The 17,517-nt window shown below is 37.1% G+C and overlaps 1 protein-coding gene across 1 annotated transcript; it reads right to left on the bottom strand.

The window, feature by feature from the left end:
- Positions 1-1,102: 1,102 nt before the first annotated feature.
- On the bottom strand, positions 1,103-2,341 carry LOC129758527 (uncharacterized). Its single transcript, XM_055756047.1, has 2 exons — positions 1,263-2,341; positions 1,103-1,194 (listed from the first exon to the last, which is right to left on the bottom strand). Exon 1 carries the CDS (start codon positions 2,215-2,217, stop codon positions 1,276-1,278), a length of 942 nt encoding a protein of 313 aa, XP_055612022.1. The 5' UTR covers positions 2,218-2,341; the 3' UTR covers positions 1,103-1,194; positions 1,263-1,275.
- Positions 2,342-17,517: the final 15,176 nt, after the last annotated feature.

Here is a 17,517-nt window from a genome sequence, read left to right as displayed (position 1 = left end):
TTAAATGGTTCATTTCAAACTCTGTTCTCGTTTAGTTACAATTCTTAATAAAAACCCATTCTAAAGAAGTTTTTGTATGTCAAGTTAAGAGTTTCAATACCAAAGGTTAATTGAATAGCAAATCAAAATTTACAATGAAAAATTAGTTTCAAATCGTGAACGTCATGAAATGTCGTAGAATGAAATGTCAAGGGTGTTTTAAGCCTAAATTCCGCCGGAGGCGAGAAAATTTTTTGACTTGCTTATTAACACTTATTTAAGATCAAGTTATTTTCCGATACTACGATGAAAATTTTACTTGGAAAAAATCTTCATGGGGGGGGGGGGGGGTTTCACCCCTAACCCCCTCCCCCCCCGTGCGCACGGCCTTGGTTTGGGTCATATAGACCCCAACCGCAAAGGAAGATTAAAATGAATTTCCTGTTGTATATTAATTTTTATTTTACAAAAAGAAAAACTTTCCTCAATTGAGGAATCAAAAATCATACATCTCTATATGATTACCATTGAACAAAATATAGCATAGAAAACGAATTTGTAAACAGGGTTCAGTGCAAAGATTTCGCTGAGAGCAAAAGTTGAATTCAAAAAATATATTTATAAATTAGTACCTAGTTGTTTCCCGGCAAGCTCAAAAATTCCGAAACAGAATTAGTGCCATAGGTTTTGATTCAAGGTTGTGATTGCGAGTTCAGATATTCAAAGTTTGGTCTGTATGTATTTTTTTAATCACATTCGAAAGTGGTAGTTTTTTATGTCAATTTCAAGTCGGGTACTGCACGTTTTCTGAAACTCATAAAAAATAATTGATTTCTACAAATTTTCTAACGCGATTCCTCATACAATATTTCATTGAATTTTAGTGATAGTTATTTTTTCGTTATCGGTTTGGAAATCGCTAAATGGTGTCTGTCAATTGATTTTCAAACGAATGATGAAAAAAACATTTCATCCTTACTTACCACGAAGCTAAAGAATTGCGAAAAAAAATCCAGATTCAAAATGTTGATTTTTGGTCTAGGCATTTTAAATTAATGATTTTTTAATGAATTTAAAGCAAAACTGATGTACTTACAAGTTATTCGTGGAAATTACAATTGTCCGTCATCAGTTAATAAGTTTCGACGAGAATGTGTCTTAAAATATGGTAGCTAACCATAAAACTTCACGTACATCTGAGTCCATGGTGGATTGCTGAAAAATAAAAGAGTTCTCAATCAAAATCCACACAGAAGAAATACATATGTTTCCCCCACAATTACCTCATCTTGAATGTCAAAACAGATACGATCCACAGTCACACTTCGTTTCGCCACCAACGGTAATTTCAAGTTTAACGATCCCAGCAGTGAGTGCAGTGAACCCTGCGATAAACGAATCAACACTAGAACTGTTGTCCTGAACGGCCGAATGGACGATCACTCGCTGCGGATTCAACCGGGGCACCATATGCAGCACAAATCGGCCCACCCATTGGTCCACTCGCACGCATTTGATAATCAGTGTATCCAGTCGGAACTCTTTGATGGCCATCGTCTCCCGGATCATATGGTTCCGATTGGCGTGTATCGAGATGCACAGTTCCTTGAGCCTAGCTCGAGGATTGTTAAAAATCACTCCCAGCGTTGAGTTGCTACAGATTGTAATGTACTGTAGATATTGGGAGTCGATCTGAAGCGTTTGGTAGCCCATGTCCATGGCCGGGGATTGTAGAATGCGAATCCGTCTCAGCTCCGGCAATTTTAGTTCGAAGTTGTACGAGTGTGTCTCGTAAAAAATTCCGACCATGCGAAGATTGAATTCTTCCACTTCGCTCAGTGATCCCTCGATGGAGAGCAAATATTCTCGCAAGAACCACGAACCGATCGGAGTTTCGAGTGTGAAAGTTTTGATCGGATTTCGATCGTTCAGTACCGAGAGCTGTCGACACATCTTGTAGAACTTTACCTGGGACCACTGGATCGAGTTGAATCCTCGAGCTACGACATTGCTGTAATGACGTTGCGATTTATCTATCACACTGGATCTGATGACGACCGCCGATTCCCTGATGCTGTACTTGGAAATTGCAAATTTGGCTTTCCGTTGAAAAACGGCACTCCGGTTGATTGCCACGTTCCACTCCTGGCAGACCTCCGAAGCGCTCAGGCTGTCCTCTAGGTTCAAGTGTTGGAATATCAGGTCGTACACATGTGGCGGGGCACTTTGCCAATTCATTTTGCTAAGTTATAGGGACTAAATTTTATAAAATTCAAACTGGTTGTGCTATTTATACAGCAATTTAGACTGTAATTCAGGTACAATAATCGGAACTCAAGCTACCCCGTGTAGGTAAACTCGAATAGGTGGAAAACCGACGAGGACTGAAAAGTCCGTTGGTATAATTTTGATCAATAGAAGACTGCTCTAGGGCAGGGTAAATGGGTCGATAGTTGCCGGGATCATCACCATTTTATAACCTTGTTTATTTATTAAGGCAAACTATTTGTAAACTTGAACTTCTACCACATTTATATAACGGAACATTCGAAACTGTTTACTCATATGTAAGATCTGTCACCCTAAATTGTTGTTTGGAAACAGTCAAGCCATTCGATATAGTATTATAGAACGGTTACAGTTCATAGCGAAAACTTTGCACATTAGATTTTTTTATTTTAATCTGAAGGTACAGACACTTCCACTGACTCAATAACTTAACGCAAGTCAATCGAAGACTGATTGAAGCATTTTGGATATTTTATATAGTTGATTTCTAAATCATTTTCTAGTTGTACCTGGTGAACAATATTTGAATGTATTGGTATTTTTGTAAGAGTTCAGAATAAACAAGGATTTTTCTACCATTCGCCATTACCATTACCAAGTAACAATTTAGGTTTTTTAATGTAGGTACCCTAATCCAACTATGAATTCAAGTTAAAAACCACACTCGGTAATGTAAGAATCTATAAAACTACAGCGCTTAGCAGCACAAAAAAGGGTTTTCGGCGGTAGCTTTTGTAGAGCAAATTATAAATTCTTGGCTAGCCAACTCAACTTCTTAAGTATTGTATGAATTTCGCATATAAAACCTATTTATCAAATTATTTTTATCAACAAATAATTTTGCTCCAGAATTCTCATTAATAATTTTGAAAACAGACGAATCTCATTCAAATCTAATATAAAAAAAAACAAATATGAAAGCTAAAATTTGTTGGTTATGAATCTGTAAATTATTATTTATTCTAAATTTCATTAACCTGCTTTTAATTAACCTGTGCTTTTAAGTGTAACGCCATTATGTATTAGAAAAATTTCAAAAAACGGGCCAACTATTAACTGTTCTATTAAGCATTAATACCTCGATTAAATATGAAAAAAAAACTTTTTTTTTTAATTTTTCTTTGTAGTTGCTTTAGAAGTTTTTTTTAAAATTATTTCAGCCAAAAGTGGGTGGACCAAATTTCGATGTTATAGTTGTACTCGAATCCTTTTTTCATACTTATTAGAATACATTTGTTTAGTTTTGTGCGAAAAATTTCGAATGTACATAAAATATATACTTACGTCATCGTTCAAAAGTTTGGGATCACCCCGTAGTATGGTGTAACGGCCAAATGTTTGGGATCAGTCTTCTAAAACATTTCACGCGTATCTCTGTTATCAAACAACGTATCGTTTATCCGGTAAGCTCATTTGGAAGCAAATGAGCTAAGACAACTAAGTTATGGTCGAAACAAATTTGCATTTTTTTTTTAACGGTATGACTATTTGATGAAAATCATCAGAAAATGATGGAACTCTAGCTAAAGTTCTAGAAGTTAGTCTTCAAAAATATTGCAACTAAATATCCATAAAGCAAGTTCAACTCATTAGCTAACAGAGATACACGTGAAATAAAAATGCATGTTTAAGAATAGGGATGAGCAACTGCGGCCCGCGAGACCCTTTTGTGCGGCCCGCGAAGTTTTTTTTTTTAAATTTTTATACCTTTACTTTTTTCTACAATAGACTTTTAGGAAAATTTATATGAATTGATCAAAATGCATTTATCTGCCAGTTGCCCCACAATCATTCAGATTGTATATCTTTTACTGGCATTTTAAGCATTTATTAAATTCTGTTTAAGGCATAAATGCAATATTGTTTATTGGCATAGCGTATGGAGGCGAAAAACTCGCAAGAAGGACCGCTTTGCGTAAGTAAGCGGGAAGCATAGAGTTGGGATTGAGGACTGATTGCATTTTACCCTCAGGGCCCTCTTCGCACACCGTGCGTTCGCCAGAACAGGCCTCAGGGCTACGCTTCTTCTTCTTCACCCTTGTAGTTACTTTGCCGGAGCGACACCAAGCCGGTGTGAAGCAGCCACCTGTGCACGTGGGCTACACAGCAAATAATTGACTATTACGTGTCACTGAAGCTGCAATCTTTAAAATAAATCAACCTGTAATTAACAAAACCTGTAATTTTAAATTGTTTTCCTTAAAAGTTAACGAAGATTCATTGATTATTACAGCAAATGTCCTTTAAAAATGTTGTGCACTAAAAATTAAGTGTCACGTAATTTGTTTTTCGACCTTTAAAATTAAGGTAAATGTTCTAGATTTATTTATTAAGTCAAACTATGTAGACTACAATACTTAAAACTACTTAAAACTAATGTAAGCTATTGTTTTGTTGTTCTATGAAGTTGTTCTTGAATGCCTTTTTTAATTGTGTTTTGTTCATCGCTACGTCTATAATTTCACTTTGTAAATTGTATTTGTACATCATTTGATTAAAAGGTTGATGTTTTGCATAGTCTTTTTCGTAAAGTTTGATGTAGAACAAATGTTTATTTCTTAATGGACGAGAGGGTGCGTAAAAATTTAGTTTTGAAAGTAATTAAGGACTGTCTATTCTTTGTGTAACAACATCAATTACAAATGCAATTTGGGAAAATTCTCCGCGTTTACTGAGAGGTTCTATATCAATAAGCTTACAACGAGATTCATACGATGGCAGAGGAAAAGTGGTCCAATTGATTTTACGTAGCGCATATAACAAAAATTGTTTTTGAACTGATTCGAGACGTTGCTCGTGAATATTTGAATAAGGATTCCATATGATGCTGCAATACTCCAATATCGAACGAACATAGGATATATAAAGTGATTTTATGGTGTATGGGTCTTGAAAGTGTTTGCTGAAACGTTTTACAAATCCTAGCATGCAATTTGCTTTATTGATGATATTGTTCTGATGTTCTATAAACGTGAGTTTTGAATCCAGTATGACGCCGAGATCCCTTACAATTTTGCATTTTTGTACTGGTTGATTGGCTAATTTTGTTTCAATGATAGGGTAACTTTGCTTTCTGCTAAATGATATAGAGTTGCATTTTTTAACATTCAATTGAAGTAAACTTTTGTTGCACCATTCAAAGAAAACATTGATTTCGTTTTGAAATGTTTCAGCATCTTCGGTTGTTTTAATTTTCAGAAATAGTTTAATATCGTCGGCGTATATTAGGTATTCAATCCGTTTTACAATAAAGGAAATGTCGTTAACGAACAGTATAAAAAGGAGAGGTCCTAAATGAGACCCCTGAGGCACACCAGAGGTCACAGCTACAGATTTGGATAATTCGTTTTGGAAACGAACGATTTGTGTTCGATCAGTTAAGTATGATTGTAACCAGGAGAGAAGATTTGGATGAAAGCCAATTTTTTTTTAATTTGAAGATTAAAAGGGGTATGTCAATGCGATCAAAGGCTTTGCTAAAGTCGGTATAAATAGCCCAGAGTTGCAAGATTTCAGATTATCATTTGAAATTGATACTCACCGTGATGAGTATCAATAAAGCAGCACAATGAATTTCGTTGTGATGCTCAAAGCTTTCGATGTCAAACGAAATTCGCGGAGCATCACATCTAGAAAAAAATCACAAATCCAGAATCCCATTAGAGAAATCTTCAGCTATATTCCCCACTTTTTCCCCTACTATTTTTTGACGACAGTTAAATTTGTAACGAATCTATGGAATATTTGAATGTATCATATAATGTGATTAGCTTTTCACACTAGCGACACGCCAAGTTGAACGACTCCAAACGCTTCGATATAAAAAAAGAGCACTTAAATGATTGGAGTTTATTGAAACTTTTTAATAACTAAAGTGTTAAAGCTCGTGGTACCTATGTTATAAAATGTGTCTATGTACACAACACACTACCTTATAAATGTTGAGAACAACACTTTAATTTTATAATTTGCAAATACGGCGCTTTGGTACTCAACAATTTATAACATAATTTCATAGTCAAGACGACTTAAATAAAAAATATAAAATTCAGTCGTTGAGGCTTTATTGGCTTTCAAAATTAAAAGCAACAACAAAATATGGGATTAAAAGCAACATTTCTAATCGATTTTCTGGCTATTTGAAATCAGTAAAAAATGCTTAGTTAGCTAAGCATAGAATACATAAATAGAAAAATCGACAATCGATATTTGTTTTAACTCTCAAGGGCTGAAATTTTGACAAAAAAGGTTAAAACTCAGATTTTTTTAGGTTTTTTTTTGTATTTTCTCGGCTGTTGACATACAAAAAAAACATATGTTGAACTGTAATATGATCACAGTCATCAAATTTCATGCGGTCCCTTCTTCAGAGCATGTTGTGTACGAGTGAAGGATATCAAAATTTGGAAATATTCATAAAGATCATGTATTCTAACAAATATGCATCTATACATTCAGAATTAAAACCTACTTTTTTATATCAACTAAATGAAAAATTTTATTAAAGAAGCCGTGATGTCAGTGATAAGCTGTCCTTTGTTTCAACTTTTATTTAATTCTCTTTTCAAACGATCTTTTTTTAAACGTCCTTGGTCTTTGACATCCCTTCTCTGTTCCAAACTACTCATTGGTGGTGCAATTTTCTGCAGAATTTTTGATAGTAATAGTCACTTAGAGACTGTAAAAGATCCGGAACAACCGTAGAGAAAACCAATTTTCGAAACCAATCTTAACATTCCCGATTTCACAAAGACCACTTCAAAAAGATGAACTGGGCTGTGAATGATTAATTAACAGTCTAAACTAGCCATTTTACTAAAATTGAACAGTGTTTTTTCCAAGGATTTCACGAATTTCTTTTAAAGGGCATTTCTAAACGTACTCAAAAATCGTTTAAAAAAAATCCAGCTATGACAATTAAAGAACAATTCATTTCTGATGCATGTGTCTAAAAGCTCATAAGATAAAAATAAAAAAAAATAGAAGTTAGGCCGCTTAACAAAAGAAGTGATTTTAAATTACTCCAAATGATAGTACAAAAATATTGATCAATCTTAATATTCAATGGTACATTATCATTTCTGTCATATTCTTTTTCTATTTAGAATTCTATAAATCATCTGGAAACGCTCTTAATAGAATAAGTGAATTTATCGGACATTAGATAGGCTGGTATGAATCATATCCTACTTTTTGGTGCAACGATCATGTTTTCTTTTTCAGAAATTTCCTACAGGGAATTTCAAACATCATACGAGTCAAGATAATATTTGAAAAAGATCTGTGAGCCGGTGCAAATAAAACCGGCTTTCCTTCTCTTGAAAAAGAAAATCTTTAAAATGCATAAAAAATCATTAAAATGTCTTTTTTAAATTGAAATAAAAAAGATTAACCGTTAGGATAGAAGCTACAAACCACCGCTTTCATTAGAAAGGGAAAATTTTGATATTTTTTCTATAACTTTTTATTTGGTTCATAAATGCTTTTCATATGTGGTCGATTCCAGCCGGTTGCAAAAGCTGGGATGCCATGCGTTTTAGTTGGAATGGTTTTTCGTTGGTAACAATCTTTTTTTAATTTTTATATTTTAAAATTTAATTTGTTTGGAAGATTAAAAAACTATTTTCTTCATTTATATTAAAACTCTACATAGCTACCTATAAATTTCAACTTCGTTTTTAAGGTTGCCGGTACAAGTAAAAGCAAAGCATAGCTCGAATGCTATAAATAAAATCATAAAATTTTTTTCTGCAAATTTGACAAAAAACTTTCGGTAACTCAAAGATACTAAATTTGTAAAATTAGGCCTGGTGAATCCTTATAATTTCAATTCTGAATTTTAGTGTTTCCCAGCATAGTTGTCTTTGTGGTACTTTTTGTGTTAATATTTATAATAATCAAATATTTAGCTATTCAGATTTTGCTAATTTTTTTTATGGTTTCTTGTAATTTGGGCATTTCAATGTTTTCGATTCTTTTCCATGATTGCACATCAATGTTTTTAAGAGATTTAAAAGTACATTACTGTAGGAAATACAATTTCATAACTTGCATGTCTTTAATCCTCTGATTACGAGCGAGACTCATCAACATATTTGGTCATAAAAACCTTTTGCTCATCCTGTAAAACTTTCATTAAACTAAGACATAAATATTATAATCAGATTCTTACAAGTCATGATAATACATTCTTCAGAAAGATGTTTTAAAATCAAAACTTTCATTCACTATCAACGTTAACATTTCACACTGAGATTCAAAAAGGAAGAACCTCACTCGATAAAATCTTAACCGAACGAGATTTCGCAACTTTGCTTTAGACAGAAAAAAAAAACGAATTCTTATTATCAACCTGATTATACTGAGCTTTTAACAGTTTGTTCTCTATAAAAATGTTTAAAAAATGTATAACTGGCCTTTAACATTCATCATAACTGACAGTTTTTAAAAAGTTGTGGTATGCTCAGCTTTTTCTGAACTATAAAACTTGTTTCATTGTTCAAGAGCTTGAACAAATATTATTCCATGGCAACTCTGCCCTCCAAAAAGTAGTTTTTCTGCTCGTGATTCTCAGGCTGAGAAGGCGTTGACATTCAAGACAAAAACCGCTTGTGATACTCACGATGAGATTACCTAACATCACACTGAGATTCAAAAAGGGAAAATCTCACTCAAAAAAATCTCAATCTCATGAGATTTCCTTGAAATAGCCTCAACATGAAAGCCTTTACTCATAGAATCGATAACGTATGTAACAAATTCGAGAAGATTTGATGCTGTAGAGCGTCCTTTGAAGAAACCATGTTGTTTGCTCGTTATAGTATTTTTTACTTGTTGATAAATTTTTTCATTTATTATTGATTCAAAGAGTTTTGGGATGCAAGACAAAATAGCTATTCCTCTATAATTTCGTACATCTGATTTTTTCCCGGACTTGAAAATCGGAATTAAAAAAGATTTTTTCCAAAATTTGGGTACTTTTCTATAAATTTAATGACATATTAAAAAGAATCAGAAGAGGCTCTGTCAATTCGGCCGCCAAGTTCTTAAGGAAACATGGGGGAAGTCCATCAGGCCCTGCTCCTTTGGAAGCATCAAGTTTTCTAAGTCCTTCGGAAACATTATTGTAATCAATTTCATTGACCTGAATGTCACAAGCTAAATCTGGAATGACTGAAAAGTATTCCCTATCTCGGTCAGCCTCAGTGAAAGAAGTATACACTTCTTGAAAAAAAGTTGCAAATAAGTTAGAAATTTCCAGTGGATTATTTCCAATGCTTCCGTCAAGTGTCAATTGAGTGGGAAAGTTTGAATTTTTCATCTGCGTTTTAGTATAGCCAAAGAACGCTTTTGGGTTTTGTTTAATTTCTTTTTCAATTTTCTGATTGTATTTTTCAAAGGAACTTTTTATACATGAATTAAGCTGGTTGCATAAATTTATATAATTTTGATGATTTGTAACACTTCTATCACTTCTGTAGACTTTATGAGCTTTTTGCTTCCTATTTTGTAAGTTTTTCAAATCTTTGTTATACCAGACAGGGTGTTTAGAGCTGTAGGACCGTCTTTTAAATTTCGAAGGAACATAACTGTTTATGAGATTAATCATTATGTTATAAAAAGTTTCTACTGTTGTATCAACATTTCCTTCATTCTTCAATACACTTGACCACTCTATATTAATTAGTTCTAGTTTCAATAATTCGAAGTTTGAGTTCTGATAGTCTGGCATTTCCTCGTCCTCATAGTCGCGAGGTTTGGCACAGTTATGGATAAAGAGCGAGTATTCTATCGCTTTGTGAAATGCTTCGTTTTTCCATAGAGGATCAGCCGATTCGTTTACGCAAAAGTCTTCTGTACAGTTAGTAAAAAGTAGATCAAGATAATTATTGTTACTATTTTTAACATGATTCACTTGGTTTAAGCCTAAAATAGAAGATTTGCCGAAGATTAATTGTAACGTTTCGTTCTCGCCTACGACTGGAAGTAGAATTGCTTCATTGTCATCATCCAAAATAAAGTCAGCGTTTCGTTGATTGAAATCGCCATAAATGTGTAATTTTGCATCCGGTTGTTCAGCTAATGTATTTTCAAGAATTTGGAAGAATAATTCAAAATAATGTGAAGTGGCATATTCAGGTGGAAAGTACACGGAAGCAAAAATGTGCATTTCCTTTGCCAATAATGTTTTTACAAAGATAGAATCAAATTCAGTATATGTTTGCGTTGTAATTTCTTCTGAGGGAAAAATAGAATCCAAAGCTACAAGAACGCCGCCCCGCCACCTGACTTTTTTTGGACAATGCTAAATTTCTATCGCTGCGGAACACATTAAACCTCGAACCGAAAACTTCTTCACTGTTAACGCTAGCGTCCCAGCTAGTTTCAGTAAAGAGAACAATTTGATAAGAGGAGCCTAAAAGTTTCAAGCTTATTTCCTTCATTTTTACCGCGCTTCTCATACGGTTTACATTTTGGCAATAAGCTAGAATTTCGATAGAAGATCTAGTACCTACATTGGCACGCGTCGTTGGGGCAGAAAATTATATTGCCCATACATTACCGGGTAATCAAACGCCGTGGGAGCTGTTGGAGCGCGATGGCAGCATGGGGCAGCAAACGGTGTGACGTACGGATTGGGAAACGGATAGGCAAACGTCAATTTTTAGACGTCGGATTGAATCTGATTTAAGCGTACAATTACGAAACTAAGAATGCCTATAATGTTATGTACAAATAGTATTAAGTAGATCATTAAGACACCTATGTCAGATGATATTATTTTCAATAAACAATAAACAATAAACGTCGCTTGTGGGGAGACAGGTGGCACTGAAGGCGTCATGTTTCCGTTATGATTCGTTGGCAAATTTGGTGGGACGGCAGGTACAGTAATTCTCGAACGTCTTTTACGGCGCGGTGATACTTCAGGCGAAGAATTTGTTGGCAAATTTGGTGGGACGGTGGGTGCAGTAATTATCGGACGTCTATAACGGCGCGGTGACGGCACGGGGCTAGGTGTTCCTCGAACGTTGTCCTTTGGAGGGTTTAAAGTTTTACCCCTTATAAATTGGATACCTCGTTTGCTTCCGCATTTACTGGGGCTGGCTGGCGGACGCGAAAAAAGGTTTTTGGCCGCCGCAAGAAGCTCTCGATCAGGCGGTAGTGGGTAATTCATGTTGTGGGTAGAACGGCTATTGATGTAGGGGTTCATATTATTGTTGTTAATATTACGCGCCTTTCGTTGCCGTCTTTTTTTGCTTTATCGGCTTTTAGTTGCTGCTTCTTGCGGCGCAACTGTCGATAGTCGTACTCCGTCCAATCGGTTTTCCATACCTTTCTGGTACCCAGAAGGCGCCAACCTGAGACAATTTTCTGCTCCTTTTTGTAACAGGACATTTGCGTAATTTTAAATTTGGAAGAAGATAATATAAAAATCATATTCATATTTAGTGTGTGTGTGTGTTTTTCTGATCAAAAATAATTTGAGATTGATCAGAGTATAATTTTGAAATAAAAGTGCAAATTTAAATAACGATAGAAAAGTTTACATTAATTTTGCATTTTTAATACTCATACTTTTGCACGCTTATGAAGTGAGCATTCCATATTGTTCGGTTTTATTATTATTCTAGCCCACGTTAGCTGTCGTAAAAATCGTTACATTTTTTGAACGATTAAAAAATTATTTCATATTCAAAAAATAATGAATGATTTTAAAAGTGATTTGAAAATAAAGAAAATATTCTAGGAGTTACTAGCGAATTAATCTCATAGTTTTCACCGGACTAGAAAAGCAAACTATGATCTATGACCCAGGACTCGATTAACGGACAGGTGAACATGAAAAAGGTGAGAAGAGCATACGCTGAACAAATAGAATCCCGAGCCTCGGAACTGCCGACAGACGGAACAGTCGAAGAACAGTGGTGTAGAATCAAGAATGCCTTTATCACGAGGAGCCATGGTACTCTCGGTAAAGTTTGTGGAAGAAGAAGTGAATGGATATCGGATGAAACTTGGAGGATGGTCGATGATCGAAGAAAGGTGAAAGTCGGAATTGAGCAGGCATGTACCGGGTCAGCCAAAGCAGCCGCCCGCTTACGATATGCGGAGCTGGAAAAGGCAGTTAAACGAGCTTATAGACGAGACAAGAGAGTCTGGACAAACTCCCTAGCCGAACACGGAGTATGAGCCGCCGCCATTGGAGATATCCGATTATTATATGATATTCCTCGCCGCCTTAATGGTGCAAGGACTAATGCAAGAACGCCGCTGAAAGACCGAGCAGGTCAGCTGTTGACAGATCGAACAGATCAGCTCAAGCGTTGGACTGAGCATTTTGAACAACTTTTTCGAGTCACAAATAGCGATGGCCAACGGAACCCGCAGCTCGAGGCGCCAACAGTAAGTCGCATTATTGGCGTCAACTCGGAAGCGCCCTCGCTGGCTGAAATAGAAGCGGCATTCAAGAACATGAAATCCAACAAAGCGCCTGGAATCGATTGCATTACTGCTGAAATGCTCAAAGCCGACCCTGCCTTGTCAGCACAAATGTTGCACCGTCTTTTCGCTGACATTTGGGATACTGCAACATTCCCGGCCGACTGGATGCAGGGTATCTTTGTAAAGGTCTCGATGAAAGGAGACCTGACCGAGTGCGGTAACTTACGAGGCATAACTTTTATCTGTACAACTCTCAAAGTACTCTGCAAAGTGATCCTGAAAAGGACTCAGAAGAAAATCGACGCTACAATCCGACGGCAACAAGCTGAATTCCGATCCGGACGATCATGTGTGGACCACATCACAACGCTACGAATCATACTGTAACCAATCAATGAATTCCAGAACTCTCTTCTGCTGGTGTTCGTTGGTTTCGATAAAGCATTCAACCGGCTAAACCACGAAAACATCTGGGCTGCTCTAAGACGACGAGGGGTCCCAGAGAAACTAGTCCATCTCATCGAAGCACAGTACGAGGCATTCTTGTCCGAACCAATCCCGGTAACTGCTGGATTGAGACAGGGATGTATTTTATCACCGGTGCTTTTTCTCATCATAATGGATGAGATCTTGACTGGATCGATTGATTGTAGACCAAACCGAGGATTGCTGTGGAATCCTTCAACAATGGAGCAACTGAACGACCTTAACCTGGCAGACGATATTGACAGGGAAATCTGGCACCCATAGTTTATTAATTATTTTATTTTATTTTTTATTTTGATAGTAGTCCGTCTCACGACAAAACTTGATGAACATAATTCTCCAATTCACTCGGTCCATGGCAACTAGACTGGCCCATAACCAAAAAAATCCTTATATTCCACGCGGCACCCCTTAGATTGGTGCCTTTAGGTGAAAAAATGACTTTCTGAAAGTTTCAGGTCATTTGGCAGAAGCACGAGCTGGCGCAAAGGACTTAAAATTTGTATGGAGATTTTCGGTAAAATGTATGAAAAATCGACATACTTTCACTCTTTGTGTTCTAAAATATGTTTCCAGTATGCTAGAAAGCTCAGAATTTCAGGAATTGTAGTTCGAACAATGACAAACAAGTTTGTAGAAGGTTTTGACGCGATACGAGTTGACTGGAATGAGTTATTCGCAATTGAATGTGTGATATTTTTTTCGCATTTCTTTGATATATCGTGAACGGTGTATGGGCTAATAATTGCACTCACTTGATCGCATCATCACACAATGCAGCAGCTCATAGTTTATCAAACCTTTCTTTCAACTTTTTGCATAGATATTTGTTATAAAATAAGCTACAACTTTCCTTAGAACACAAACTTTCTATCTGATATTCTTATTGTGTGACAATGCGATCAAGTTAGTACTAATAATCCACCTATACACCGTTCACGATATATCGATGAAATGCGAAAAAGATCACACATTCAATTGCGGATAACTCATCACAGTCAACTCGTATCGCGTCTCAATCTTCTACAAACTTGTTTGTCATTGTTTGAACTACAATCCCTGAAATTCTGAGCTTTCTAGCATACTGGAAACGCATTTTAGAATAAAAAGAGTGAAAGTATGTCGATTTTTCATACATTTTGCCGAAAATCTTCATACAAATTTCAAGTCCTTTGCGCCAGCTCGTGCTCCAGCCAAATGACGTGAAACTTTCAGAAAGTCATTTTTTCACCTAAAAACACCAATCTAGGGGGTGCCGCGTTGAAAAAAATGTTGTAAAAATCATCCCATACAAATTTGGGCCAGTCTAATGGCAACCGTTCTCCGATTTCTCGGACATCACACATTAGCCAGATCACGCTCCACTTGGTCTAATCACCTCGCTCGTTGCACCCCTGCTCGTCTTGTTCCTACCGGATTCGCAGCGAACACCTGTTTTGCAGGACAAACGCCATCTTCCGGATACTGGGCCCTCGGTAGAGTTACGCAAGCTCGTGGTTCATCCTTCGTCTCCACACTCCGTTCTTCAGCAAGCCGGTCGCCAAAGATGGTTCTTAACGCTCGTCGTTCGTACTGTACGCAGGTCCTCCTCGAGCATTATCCATGTTTCGTGACCCTAGAGAACAATCGGTCGAATGAGCGGCATGTACAGATTACGTGAAAACATAGTTGTAACGAATTACATATTGACTTGTATGTGTTTCTAATTTCAAGAACATCACAGCAATATTATTTGAGTTCTTTCGTTTTTTCTATGAATATTGTATGGGACACCCCCGTTCAAAGGCGAGAAAGGTCATTCGTATAATGAATCAACATCTTGTGTGCGAGTTGTGTCATATTTTAGGTTAGATTTATATGGGAAAGCTCTTGTCTTGAATTTCGACACGCGGAGCAGAACAGTCAATGGCAACATTTTTCCTGATAGCGCCAGCTAAAGAATTCCACGGCAAACATATGACCACGATGACAGTTTTAAGGCACTACCACATTCAGGTTGTTACGAATAGAATACCACTTTATAAACTATTAAAGATTTCAGATGGTTTCTTTATTCATGATAAAGCTCGCTCTGCAAACATTTCGCAATGGACAATGCTCTGTCCGATTTGGTTCAAGAAATTCAACGAACCATAAAGAGGAAAGGTTAGTTCTTCGAAGTCTTATCCCTTTATGCATTTATCTGACTTTGTTTCCATTTCCAACTGGTTCAATGGCTTCATCCTGGTGCTGCTGGAGTGCCTGACCTGGTACAAAGTAAAAAGTCCCGTTCGAGTTTCGTACCACGACGAGGACGACACGGGTGCCTTCATTCGCATTGAGGGAGGTTAAGGATGAAAATAATGAACATTTTTTGCCCACAAAGCTGCAGTAACCGTTTCGAAAAAAAGTATAGGGGTACTACCTAAGCAGGGACCGAAAACAGCACGAACACAGTAAGTGCAACACAATTTGATGACACGGCACATCCGAAACGAAACTGTGCTGTGTCTGTGTTGATCTTCTTTTGTTGCGTGTCGGCCGCAACACAGCACAGTACTGCATGCGACACAAAATCCGACACAGTTGACGACACAGTGTGTTCGTGTGCCGGTCCCGAAAGGATGAGATTTTAATTGTTGCAAATCTGCCAGAAGGCGAACTGGATAGATTTTTTTTCGTTTGCTTTCAAGCTTCTTTCTCGACACAATGTGAGTGAAGAACTTCGCCATGTAAAATACGGAGAAATGCTGTCCAATCAAGCGTGACGGGTTAAAATAGCCTTGCTCATAAAACACACTGTGTTGCGTGCTAAGCACAACTGTGTTCTTCTCGACACGACACAACTGGGAACTGTGTCGTGTTGATTTGATGCAGCACAACACAATTGAAGTGCTGTGCCAAACGGAAGTGTCGCACACAAAAATTTATGTGTCAGCACTCCAGGATTTGTGTTGCACGATATGTACTGTGCTGTGTTTGTGTTTTTTGTCGGTCCCTGTACCTAAGGACGACGGTCACACCTTTTTCTTGCTTGTCCGTTTCCTTCCTTTTGCTTCGGTTATCAGGAGAGTTTTTTTTCTTCATACATTTCCTTCCTTTGCCGGATAAGCGCGCTGGCAACAAACGAAGCTTTCTATATTTATCGGAAAAGGAAGGTTCCATGGAAAAGCTTCAACTTGGAACAGGATAGAAGGAGCTACAAAAAATCCGTTCCAAGGACCGAGCTTTGACTTCTTTGACTTCATTCTCTGCATCCTACCCTCACTTTACTATAGTAAATATAGCCCGGATTTCCTCCATTTTCTCGTGCGCCGTTTTCCTTTCGTAACAATTGGCTTTGGCTCTCAGCAGCAGCCACGATGCATGGGAAACTTTCTTCTCGATACAATTATGCTAATGCAAATAACCGGCTTTGCTTAATTTTATTGCAATTAATGGGATGGTGGACGCGTTTCTTTCGCGCTGCTGCTTCCCTTTCAGATTATCGGCAAGGATCATAATGTAGAATGTTTATCGCGTCGGTTAATGATTTTCGTTCGAAAGGCGGGCACTCGGTGTAGAGCCGGGGTCGACCGGATGTAAGCTACTGCTGTTGCTGCACCTTTCCATGCTGGAAAAATGCCGCCCAACCCACCTGAAGGAATCAACCCCCCCCCCCCCCCCAACAAGAAGGCAGTCCGTCGCATTGGCGCTGCTAAATATTAATGCAACACGGAGGAGAAACACTTTCTTCTCATCGATGGAACGTTTGCGTCGTCTTAATGACTTGCAAATGGTCCATAATTAGACTTAGTCCGTCATTTATAAATAAGCTGCTAATATTTTAATATGCTCGTAAAATTTTATATGCCGCGAGTGTGTTTTATAGGCAAATATGCAACCGAGCGTTGATGGTGGGAAATCCTATTTCTCTTTTTTAATTTTTTTAAACCGTCGCAGTGAAAACGTAAGGACTTTCAATAAAATTGACAGATCGATACAGCACGCATCGCGTATTGAATGTCAATTAAACGGCTTGAAGGATCTATTCTTTCAGTTGATTACTCAAAAGGTAAATTCATTTTTAGAATGATATTCCAAGGCAAGGTGAGCCACCGCGGTCTTCCAATTTGCTATTCTGGGACCCTATGTGAAATGGAAAAGTTCATAGTCCTGTAATGAAATACACTCCCTACGTTCTAAATTTAATTTGGGATCTCATAAATTTGGCACCACTCCAAACTTTATTGTATCGGTGGAAGATACGGATACTTTTTAACAATTCAAATTCCAGTAATACCTCTCCTCTGAACTAGTCGTGGTCCGGCCTCTCCTCGTAAAGATGTTCAGATGATC

Source organism: Uranotaenia lowii, chromosome 3, assembly GCF_029784155.1.
Source record: "Uranotaenia lowii strain MFRU-FL chromosome 3, ASM2978415v1, whole genome shotgun sequence".
NCBI classification, from domain to species: Eukaryota; Metazoa; Arthropoda; class Insecta; order Diptera; family Culicidae; genus Uranotaenia; species Uranotaenia lowii.
The sequence above is the reverse complement of the archived record's forward strand: the minus strand, read 5'-3'. Positions and strand labels throughout refer to the sequence as shown.

Bases quoted from the DNA above. Each gene is read 5' to 3' on its own strand.
- LOC129758527 (XM_055756047.1), bottom strand. From the start codon at position 2,217: ATGAATTGGCAAAGTGCCCCGCCACATGTGTACGACCTGATATTCCAA.